We start from the raw sequence: 12027 nt of genomic DNA, 5'->3' as shown, positions 1-12027 counted from the left end.
TCAGTACTTTTGAATGTGGTTCTTTTAGCTTTTGATTTAACTGTAGCCATTTTCCTTCTGGAGTTGTAGGGTGGACATGCCTGCATGTCCGGACACGTAAAACCTGCTTATGCTTTCTGGTGTGGATTGATGTGAAAAGACTTTCTCTCTGGGTCATTTCTAAAACGGGTTCTGAGGTCATAAATAGAAATCTGTTCTTCTAGTGCCTTTGTGTCCTATGGGAAGCTCCTCCAGATGTGATAGGAAGACCCTTGATGCTTGTGTTACCGTGACTGTTTATTTTGATCAAGGTGATGCGAGTTCATTCTATGTGTAGAATCCAAATCTTAAAATAGATACAGTTTCAGTTTCATTTGTGTCTTCCCCTCATTTACTTATTTAAAGCATCTACAAACAGAAAAATAAATAAAAATCTGTGAGGAAACCTGTTACCCTAAACTTCTCTAAAACAGCATTCCTGCTTTTTGTTTACTTTCTTAGCATATGACTTTATCACAAATACAGAATCTCTTGTAAAAGAAAATACAGTGCATAGTAATTTGATCAGTTTCTCCCTTTCCTATTTTTAACAGTACGTGATTGTAAGCAGTAAGAAGATTCTCTTCTACGACAGTGAACAAGATAAAGAGCAGTCTAACCCTTACATGGTTCTAGATATAGAGTAAGTGTCTCATGTAAAGTCTGAATAATAGAGCTTTGTCCATCACAACAATCACAGCGCACCTCTCATTCTCCTAGTGCAACAGTTTTTCTTTTATTTCCTTTGTAGAAATGAAAAGTTGGCGATGTTTAGTGTGGAAGACATCTGTATTTCATGGTTTAATACACTATTTTTCTGAAGAAAGTTCAACTTGAAAATTTATCTTAAAAATTGCTTAAACAACAAAACAAACTAGTCAGCTAGATATATGCCTTTAATCCTGATGTGAAAGGCAGATGCAGGTGTATCTCTGAAGGCAGCCTGGTTTACAATAGTGAGTTCCAGGACAGCCGTAGTAAGCCTGACTCTGTCACAAAAAACAAAAACAACAACAAAAACCCTGCCATCGACAACAAAAACCAACCTTGTCTAATAGCACCTAACATGAATCAGTAAAATAGCTGATTTTTAACTTCTGACATAAGATGACTGATGTAATATAATCCTTGTATAACATTTTATTTATTCCTTTTTTTAAAAAACCTTTTATAGCAAGCTGTTTCATGTCCGACCTGTTACTCAGACAGATGTATACAGAGCAGATGCTAAAGAAATTCCAAGGATATTCCAGGTAAAGATAGTGTTTGTGTTCTTTCTTACTTGACATGATGCTTTAGATCCCTTCCTTCACTGGCCTTGTGTCTCACCCCAGTTAGATGGTTGGCTCTTTACAGTGTGCTGCTTCTGTCTGAGGACAGCTCTGTCCTGGTGGTGGTGTTTGCTAGTTTGTGTTATGCCTCTAGGCTTTGATGGCCCTTTCACAAGATTGGTGATGGTGGTGTGTTTTTTTTTTTGTTTTGTTTTTGTTTTCGTTTTGTTTTGTTTAAGAGCGTGAACTTACTCCTATTTTGGTTTTATTGTCAACTCTGGAAAATTTAAAAAGTCACATTCAAGTTGGAAGCAGTAGCACTTTTACTGTTTATTTAAAGTGAAGGCAAGCTTTTACTTTTACTGCTCCGTCAGAGGTCCAACGTTCACACCAGATAGTTCGCAAACACCTGTTACTCCAGTTCCACAGGATCCAGTGCCCCCTTCTATCTCCATGGGCACTGTGTGGGCACATGTGTGCCCTTTTTAAAAAAGTATTTAAGCGCTCTATAAAAACTGCTGTGCCCAATGCACTGTAGGGGAGTTGTCCTTTTTTTTTTCTTGTATACTTATGATGGTTTTTTTTGGGCATTTATTTGTATATCATCTCCCTTTCTTTTATCACTTAACTCTCCAAATATCTTTTAAAATGAAAATGTGAATATAGTTCACCCACTTTTTTCTTATTGAGAAATGCAAGCAATTATTGTAGTTGTCATATTGGACTTTCATTCATTGTTTGGATAGGAGGGACACTGGAGACTGATCCCAGAGTTTTGACCTTCCAGTGAACTATACTTCTAGCCCTAAATGAGTCCCTCCTAGAGGAGTGAAGAGTCCTACCTATTCAAGTGTAAATTTGCCTTTGGTTAGCCTATCTTGATAGTTTTGCTCTCAGACACTAAAGCAAAAATAAGGAGATCCTGTTTAAACACATCAATTTTTTTTAATGTGAAGCGAGAGTAGTTTATCAGAAATGTTTCTATATAAAAATAACATAATGCAGGACCTGGAGAGACGCCTGAGAAGTTAAAAAAAAACACCTGGATCTGATTTCCAGCACCCATGTGGTGGCTCACAGCCATCTGTGTTCCAGTTCTAGGGGATTTGATGCCCTCTTCTAACCTCTGAAATACCAGTCATGCATATGGTGCACATACATACATGTAGACAAAATATTAATAAAATAAAATAAATAAATCTTTTAAAAATGTGTAGCAGTCACTCCTATCCTCTTGGTGTTTATAGATTCTGTATGCAAATGAAGGAGAAAGTAAGAAAGAACCAGAATTTCCAGTGGAGCCTGTGGGAGAAAAATCTAATTATATTTGCCATAAAGGACATGAGTTTATTCCTACTCTTTATCACTTCCCAACTAACTGTGAGGCCTGTATGAAGCCACTGTGGCACATGTTTAAACCGCCTCCTGCTCTAGAGTGCCGGCGGTGCCACATTAAATGTCACAAAGATCACATGGACAAGAAGGAGGAGATCATAGCACCTTGCAAAGGTGAGCGGGGAAGTGCTTACTGTGATGTTACTTGGGCTTGGGTCATTTTAAGCACATTAATTTATTTCAAATAATTCTTTTTGTAGTTTATTATGACATATCATCGGCAAAGAATCTATTGTTATTAGCAAATTCAACAGAAGAACAGCAGAAATGGGTTAGTCGGTTGGTGAAAAAGATACCTAAGAAACCTCCAGCTCCAGACCCTTTTGCCCGATCATCTCCTAGGACTTCAATGAAAATACAACAAAACCAGTCTATCCGGCGGCCCAGTCGACAGCTTGCTCCGAACAAACCGAGGTAATAAATAAAATACGGTTAAAAAAAAAAAAGTTAAAGCTGCTTTCTTAAAAGTTGCTTTTTATAGCCAGGCGGTAGTGGTGCATGCCTTTAATCTCAGCACCCAGTAGGCAGAGGCAGGAGAATCTCTGTGAGTTCGAGGCCAGCCTGGTCTACAAGAACTAGTTCTAGGACAGGCACCAAAGCTACAGAGATACCTTGTCTTGGAAAAAAACACACACACAAAAAAAGTTGCTTTTTATATCAAATTAAAAACTTGGATAATTATGATTTTCCTTTTTTGATATTTTAATGAGTCATTGGAAACCAAATATTTTAAACTTACAGTGTATATGTCTTACTCTCTGATGTGGCTAAAAAAATATATTTTAGAAGTCACACATTAAATTCAACCAAAATCTAAAAGTGATATTTTATTACTTTTGTATATAATCATGCTATTTTCATCCTTAATAAGCACATGGACTAATTAGTGATTTGGAAAATGGCATTATGATTATACACAGATGTTTACATATTAGGTGCACACACATGTTACAAACTTCTTTTAGTTAGGTAATCTGAGAAGCAGAACTGAAAGCAATTTCAATTTTAATTTACATTGATTATTGCAAAACAGTGTTTGTAATTTAAAGAGCAATACAGTTCGGCTTGAGATGCAATGCCGAGTGATATGGGCACTGCTTGGAACTGAAGTGTCAATGGTGATCTTGATGTAGAGACATGTTGAAACCATTTTATACGGCTTCACTGACTGAAGTCACATTACACTGGGATTCGGACGTACAGTTTCTTGGCTTATTAGACATTTGTAAACATGGCTTTTCATTGGAGATGAAGGTTTGGTTAGCTGATGGACAGAATCTTAGGTTGGTCAGGGATCTGATTTGAGCTGTTTTGTTGCCTAACATAGGACCTTCAGTATATAATTGATAATGTGTTTTGCCTTTGTTATCAGACTTCTCATATGAAACTTCTGGAAGTAATATCTCCAGGAAATAATTTAGAATGACAAAAGTAGATTTGGTGTTTCAGTAGCAAAATGGTTGGATATTTTGTATGTGAAATATGATAGAATTAGCTAGGCATGGTGACGCACACCTTTAATCCCAGAACTTGGGAGGCAGAGGCAGGTGGATCTCTGAGAATTTGAGGCCAGCCTGGTCTACAGAGTGAGTTCCAGGGCAGTCAGGGCAACATAGTAAGATCTTGTCCCAAAACAAAAGAAATATGAAATTAATGTAAAATCGTGACTACATGATAGTAAGTAAGCTAAAGGCTCTCAAAAGGTACGCACTGAGCAGGTTGGATTTAGGAATATGAGTGAGCATACAGAGTGTGGAGGGAGGTAACAGCAATTAAGAAGAGGCCAAAATAAAAGTCTCTAAAAGAGGATAGAGAGGTTGCTCAGCAGTTATAGCTACTGCTCTTGTAGAGGAAGTTAGTTCATAGCACCTACTTCAGGTGACTAACAGCTGCATATAACCCCAGGCCCAGGGTTTGTTTTTACAAAAAAAGAAATAAATCTTACTTAAAAACCTTAAAAGAATTGAGAGACAAATACTGAAGTCCATTTTGTATAAAATGTCTAAAAATTAAGTTTTGTACAACTGTTAATGCATAAATGCTGTCTTAATACTTTATCTCTGTCTTCTGTGCTTACACTCTGTACCTCTGGTTGGGTAACACTAAAAAGTATAGGTTTATTTAGTGCATGGTTCTGGAGGCTAGGACATCTAAGCAGCATGACACTAGCATCCAGTGAAGGCTTCCTGCACCATAACTTGGCAGAGGGCTTCTTGAGCACAGAAAGCTTCCCCAAGGAACCCACTCATCTCTGAAATGACTGAAATGTCCTCCTAAGGGCCTGTTCTTCAACACTGCCACCTGGGGATAGATTTCCAACAGATAGATCTAGGGGTCATGTCTAGACAGACCTGCCTTTTCTGCCTCCTAAGCATCAGAAAGACTATGTGCCCAAGGACCAGGTGTTTAGGTCCAAGTAATCTAGACTCAGTGTCTGCACTCTTAGCTGTAAAGTCTACTGTTTGACAACGATGTAAGTAGACATGGACAATTTAAAGATGCGTTTGGAAGTGCTACTTTTAGAGTGTGTTCTTGATCAGGTGGTACACGTTTTTAACCCAGCACTTGGGAGGCAGAGGCAAGCAGATCTCTGAGTTCAAGGACTACATAGCGCCACCCTGTCTCTACAAAAAAGAAAGACTCAACCTTACTGAGTTTAAGTTAAATTAAAATCGTACTTTTTATCTGCAATGTTATGTTGTGCTGAGACTGGGGAAGGACAGAGTAACAGGCAGTAGACAGTGGTAATGTAATGCTGGAGAGCAATCTTGGATCCAACTAAAAAGGATAGATAGATTTCGTAAAGAACTTTGACTTGTTTTAATACCAATTTCTCACATAATTGTTTTAATACCAGTTTCTCAATGAATTACTGACGTATAAACTGAGTACTGGCAGTAAAAAAAAAAATGTGCAGAAGAAAAAGTTTAGGGGCTGGAGAGATGGCTCAGTGGTTAAGAGCTCTGTCTGTTCTTTCAAAGGTCCTGAGTTCAATTCCCAGCAACCATATGGTGGCACACAGCCATCTGTAATGAGTCTTGGTACCCTCTTCTGGCCTGCACTGTATACATAATCAATAAATAAACATATTTTTAAAAAAAAAAAAGAAAAAGAAAAAGTTTAATACAGAAAGATTTTTAAGTAGAAATAACCAGAATTAGGTGACTGAGTGGAAGAAAATGAAGAGGTATTTTAAGGACATAATTGCACTAATAACCTAGTATTTATAGTTTTAATATAAATTTGTAACACTAGGGGACTTGGAAATGGCCCAGAGGGTAAGAGCACTCTTGCAAGCATGAGTACCAAGTAAAACTTGGGTATGGTAGTGTATGCCTGTAATGTTACGATTTGCGAAGCAGAGACAGGAGGATCAGGAATTCAAGACTAAGCCTGGTCTACACAGTAAGCTTGAGGCCAACCTAGGCTGCGTAAGACTTTGTTTTAAAAACAAAAACAAAATAAAAAATTATTCAGTTTATTTAAACATGCAAATAATGAAACCTTTCTACATCTGCCAATCATATCCAGATCTAAGAATGAGGTTTGAGATTACTGGGTAAGTTATACACACTCAAGTTCAAAGACAATGACATGGTATTCACAGATATAACCTTGGAGACCAGAAAATTTCTTGGCAAAAATTCATGAGCATCATAGTTATGAATAATTAAAGTTCCTCCCCACCCCCAGTCTTAAGGTGATAAGTGTTACAGTATATATTGTTTAGTGGGAAGTAACAGATCAGGGGTGAAGAGATAACTTACTTAGTGGGTAAAAGCACCATACCTTGGACCCACATGATAGTAGAGAAACTATTCCCACAATTGTTCTCTGACCTTCAGACAACTTCCATGTCATATGTATGCACACATACAATAAATAAATGAGTTTAATTTTTAAAAAAGCTAAAGGTTGATATAATCTGAAGAAAGAGTAGTATGTTAATTAAGATTTTTAATTAAAAAGACATGATTCATCTTCCTGTTTTATGTCCAATTCATTTAGCCGAGCTACATGGACAATACCTCTTCCATGTTTTCTGTGTCCTAGTTTCCATATTAGAACATAGCTGTTGGTGAGCCACTCAGCAGGTAGGGGTCATTCAAGAGTTGAGAGATCTGTGTTCCCCTTGTTGATCCCTTCCAAAGTTTTATCTTTTATGGTGTAATTTTTTAAGCAACAAGAAAAAACAACTGTCAAGTGATAATGTAGTTCGTTTTATACTTCTCAAACTGAAAATCAGTGTAGCTACACCTTTATCTGGACAATAGGAATCAGTGTAAAGGGCAAATTGTATTCTTAGCCCAAGTAGTATCTGTCTTGGGTTCCCCCAGAGAGCCGCCCTTCCTTGTGCCCAGTCAGCATGTTCACACCTGTCCACACCTAAAGAGAAACTTTACTAGATGTTTCCATTGGAACTGTTGGCTATGCTGCTCCTGAAGGGACACCCACACACACACTACCTGAGACAGGGTTTCCCTGTGTGGCCCTGGCTGTCCTGGAACCCACTTTGTGTGCTGGGATTAAAGGTGTGCACCACCACAGAAGGAAAACTTCTAGTACTCCAGCCGTAGTGCTTCCTGCGTTCTGCAGTCTGTAAAGAACAGAGCTATAAACTTGCCAACCTCCTGTTACAGATTGCTTGATTTGGCATTTAAAGACTGGGATTGGTCATTTGATGATGTTGATGGTGATGATGATGACGATGTTTTTGATTTCTGAAGAAATAAATGGGTAAATCAAAATGAATGAGTTTTTAGTACTTCCATGTAGTGCATGTGGTTTGCACTTGGACTTTCTTTTCTTTTTTGGGACTAGTTTTGAAATTTTATAATGTTTTTAGTAGGATATGTTTAAAAAGTAGTTTTCAGAAATATTTCTAACTAGAATTTCCATAGCAAATGTAAGTGAAATGCTATGTTCAGATTCTTTATTGGATATCAATTTTCAGTATTGTTGAAATTAAAATATTTTATCTTTCAAGTTAAGTATGGTGAAATAAAAAAAGGAAAGAACTCTGGTACCATTGATTCATTCCAGAGAAGCTGTATACAGAGAATTAAAACTTAACAATGTTTTCAGTCTTAGACTAGTTTGTGAACATAGCATGGATTTTTTTCTTTCTCCATTCTTTCTCCTTCCTTCTCCTTTCTTCTTTCTAACTTGCAAGATTTAAAACCATAAAAACTCTATAGATCTGATAAATTCAGTGCTGTATCTTTCTGGTTTGTCTTTGCAATTCAGTGAAATGTTTGCAAGAATTTAATACTACCCTTGCTAAAAAGGAATATGAGTGACATGCTGTGAACAGTTCTGTGCTTTTAAGAACTGTAAAGCCAAGCATTGTGGCACACTTGTAATCCCAGCACCTGAGCGGTGGGAGGCCAAGAAATGGCAAATTCAAGGTCATCTTCCAGCTACATAGTGAATTTGAGGCTAGTCTAGGTTACATGAGACCTTGTCATTGCAACATGCAAGGCCGCAGTTCCCACTCAACAGGCTGAAACAAGGCTTGTGAGGTCCATACCAGTGCAAGTGAGACCTTGCCTCAGAGGACGGAAAAGAGTTTAGAATGGTTTGCTTCATTAATAACAAGACTGAATGAAAGTTAAACCTCGTGACTTTAAATCTTCATGTAGACAACTATTTGTCTCAACTGAGCATGTTGTGATGGCATGTACTTAGATCATGTGATACTGTGACCTCTGTATATAGACTTGTGACTGTCTTTACACATACACATACACACACACTACAGTGTATTTGTTCCTCTTTTAGTGTCGTTTTGTTTGGTGGCAGGGAAGAATGGAACCCAGGGCCTTGGGCTTGCTAGACAAGTGTTCTATCCCTGAGCTATATATACTCTAGAGGCTAGAGTCTAGTCCTTTATTCCTATTTTATAGATACAGAAAATGAAACTTAAGGTCCTATATCTAACTATGTAAAGCCTGACCATAAATCCTGCTTTTTGGGCTATATAAGGCAGCTAGTAGATCAGTGCTCAAACAAGATCCTTGTAGTATAGTGGTTCTCATGCTGTGGTGACCCCCAACCATAAAATTATTTTTGTAGCTACTTTATAATTGCAATTTTGCTACTGTTATGAATTGTAATATAAATATTTTTGGAGATAGAGGTTTGCCAAAGTGGTCATTATTCACAGGTTGAGAACCACTGCTGTAGCACAGTGTTTTAACCCTAATATAACTGATTAACTGCATTAAATGTTTTTGGCCAATATGAGACTTAGAAAGTCCATTGTTGTATTTAGAAATAATGTAATTGCATGTACCTAAAACTAAATAAAGTAATAGAATTAAGTATCTTGATGCATGAATTGAGTGTTAAAAATACAGAGAATGTAGTTTAATGATAAAAGTAAAATGTTTTTTCGGGGAATTTAATTTCTCTTAACTTGAGTCTATCAACTAACATTATTTTCCTTCCTTTCTAGCTAACTGCCTTCTATGAAAGCAATTATTTAGGTGATCGTATTCTTCCAGCCAGAAGACTGAAATATGATGTCTCAAAACTTAACTAAAAAGCTGTATTCTACTGAGAAACTGACACACACACACACACACACACACACACACACACACACACACACACACACGTTTCCCCTGAAATCATTTTACATCATGGAGAAGTTTTCTGGGCTGTTTTGAAACAAGCCAAACAGCAGTGATTGGTGAGTAAAGGTGTCACGCAACTCTTCAAGACTTGCAAGCTCTTGGCAGTCACACTACATTGCACAGTAAGGTTGAGAAGAGCTTAAAGAAATCACATTTTGGATTCAACAGAGGTTTTCACCTGCACATCGGCCAAAAGAATTCGGGAGTGGATCCCACTACAGTGATGCTGACTGCATCTTTAAGAAGTGACCATGATGTTGTGTTCATGTATGTATGTACATATGAGTTGAGCCTCATATATATACACACACACCACACATAAAAGCACATTGTACTGTAATACTGCAAGAAGGTATTTTTAACTTACCATTTTATTTTTTATACACATTAATCAGATATCATTACTTCAGTTGCAACTATGCACTTGTATAAAGCCATAATGTTGGAATTTATATCCTTCATTCATGTACCTGATAGGAGATGCATGTTTGTGTAAACAGTAACTGTAATAAGAAGTTTGAAGTTAATTATTCCAGTTTCCTAATGCTTGTGGTAGACAACTTTATCCATTTTGAATGCCTTAATTTAATTTCTTCCCTGCCCCCCAAATCTCAACCCTTTTCTATATTTAAGAAAAGAAAGAACAAGTGTTTACCAGCATTTAGGATGCAGCTTGCTTTGTGGGGAAAGTAGTGCACTCTTTACACACAGTAATTGTGTCGATGTCGGCCTGTTTGGTCATAGAAACAATAACGGATTACATTGGAACTAATGTGTGTGATGTACATCTGTTATTATTTCGTCCCTTTTTACAGGCTTCAGATAGTCTGTGACTATAAACTATTTCCTTTGCTTTGACCTTGCTGGTTACCCTAGATACATTTTTATTTATGGTAAAGGCAGTTTTTCACATTTTCATTTAAGATTCAAAAATTGTCTCAAATATTAAGAAAACTAACATGTATTGTATATATATTTTAATATTTAAATATGATCCTGAAACAAACAACTGTATGGTGGTATATCAGCTTTGATATTTGGGAAGAGGCAGCCTCAAAAGCGCATACTTTGATTCTCATTGTTAAATGCTGCTGAGGTTAGAGAACAGGCAGGATAGGTCCTGTTGTGCTGTGGGCCCGGGTAAGTGTGCTTCACCCCACAGCAGAGTGTAGCAGTGGGCAGCATCAGGCTCTGTACATATGCAAAGTTCAATATGATATTGAAATGTTTGCCTATTTCAGTGAAGCCAGGAGACCATTTTCGTTGCTTCCCTCTGGAGTCAGTGTAGAAATGTTGTAAAAAGTTTGGACCTCATAGATTTTATTATGGAATAGTGGCCTTTGGCCTACTGTATACTAAATCCCAATCCTGTGACCTTCAGGTGGCCCAGTTGCATCTTTCGTTCCATCTGTTAATAGATGTGCATGCCATTTCTCTGGAAGCAGCTGTGCTCTGTAACTCTGGTTCAAAACGCTGCTTCCCTCCTTTCCTCTCTCCCTTCCTCCCTCCTTCCTTCCCTCCTTCCCTCCCTCTCTCCTCTCTTCAGATTTAAAAATGAAAATATATAAAATTTATATAGAAGAACTATTTCCATTCATTAGAGTTGTTTAAAAGGAGACTGAATTAATATTTTATATAAAGATTTTGTTACACTATGGGAGGTTCTATCCTATTCTGAATTGGAGAGTATATATATATATATATATTTTTAATAAACTTTATTAAGGTGAAATAATGTCAAGTTTACAAATGAATAATTGAAGTATTTGAGTAAAAAAGGCAGAAGTTTAAATTTTGGATGCTGTGTGTGTATATATGTATTAGAGTTTGGAGAATCGTGGTGATGCAACTGTACGAGGCAATTAATGTGAAGGATTCAGGGGAATAAAACATGCTGAGGGGCAAAAAATCTCTCCATGGAGCTTCTTCACATATGGTTTAACATAGGGATTTATAAGGTCATTTGTCCCAAGTAACAGAATTTTGAGTAAAAAAGCTGACCTTAGAGAAGTCAGAAGGGATTTGTTTTTCTTGTTGTCATTTGCATGTAAGTGCACACACCTGCCAGTTTTCTTCCCAACCCAATGGTCATTACAAGAGCAACCTAATTTTGTGCCAGTTTCGCTTTTTCTTAAGGCTCCCAAACCTTCTAGATAGATGGTTATCAGAGCAAATGTTGCTTCCTTTATTCAGTTTGTCTCAGAGCCATAAATACCTCCAATTGGGAACTAAAAGAAAGGAATGCTAGGTTTCCTTGGTTGGACACTTTTGCTTTGTGGAAATAAAAACAGAAGTAAAAGAAAAACTTAAGTTCCGGTATTACTGATGAAAATTATTGTAAAATTAAATTTTAAGCATTGCTTTTAGAAAAGCAAAACAAAAAACAAAAAACAAAAAAACTAAGTTCAGTTGAAAGTTTCAAATGCCCCAGTTAACTAAAGGATAAGTGAGCTAGTAATCCCAAGGAAAGGCTGGTGTTTCTCTCCAACCTTTGGGAGGCCATGGACCCTAGAGGAGGCTCTGCATCAGTTCATGTGTAGATCTGGTGAGAAGTGCTGGAGGTTCCTGCTGCTGCCGTTGGTCTGTTAGGATTCCTGGGGTGATGTGAAGAATCTCAGACACCAACTTACCTTACAGAGATGCTCTGAGCAGCATGCCGAAACCCCGAGTGGAACAAGTAGCCTCTGAGCTCTCAGGCCCCTTGA

General features: G+C 37.4%; 1 protein-coding gene across 1 annotated transcript in view; it reads left to right on the top strand.

Annotated features, from left to right (window-relative positions):
* The window catches only part of Rock2 (Rho associated coiled-coil containing protein kinase 2), a 99115-nt gene extending 91691 nt beyond the window's left edge, over positions 1–7424 (top strand). Inside the window, exons 29-33 of the mRNA XM_087907233.1 lie at positions 573–661; positions 1193–1271; positions 2537–2798; positions 2885–3098; positions 7325–7424. Of these exons, the coding sequence (XP_087763359.1) occupies positions 573–661; positions 1193–1271; positions 2537–2798; positions 2885–3098; positions 7325–7409 (729 nt within the window). The 3' untranslated portion in view covers positions 7410–7424. The remainder of the gene's footprint in view (positions 1–572; positions 662–1192; positions 1272–2536; positions 2799–2884; positions 3099–7324) is intronic.
* The last annotated feature ends 4603 nt before the right edge of the window (positions 7425–12027 follow it).

Source organism: Myodes glareolus, chromosome 6 (assembly GCF_982192425.1).
Source record: "Myodes glareolus chromosome 6, mMyoGla1.1, whole genome shotgun sequence".
NCBI classification, from domain to species: domain Eukaryota; kingdom Metazoa; phylum Chordata; class Mammalia; order Rodentia; family Cricetidae; genus Myodes; species Myodes glareolus.
The sequence above is the reverse complement of the archived record's forward strand: the minus strand, read 5'-3'. Positions and strand labels throughout refer to the sequence as shown.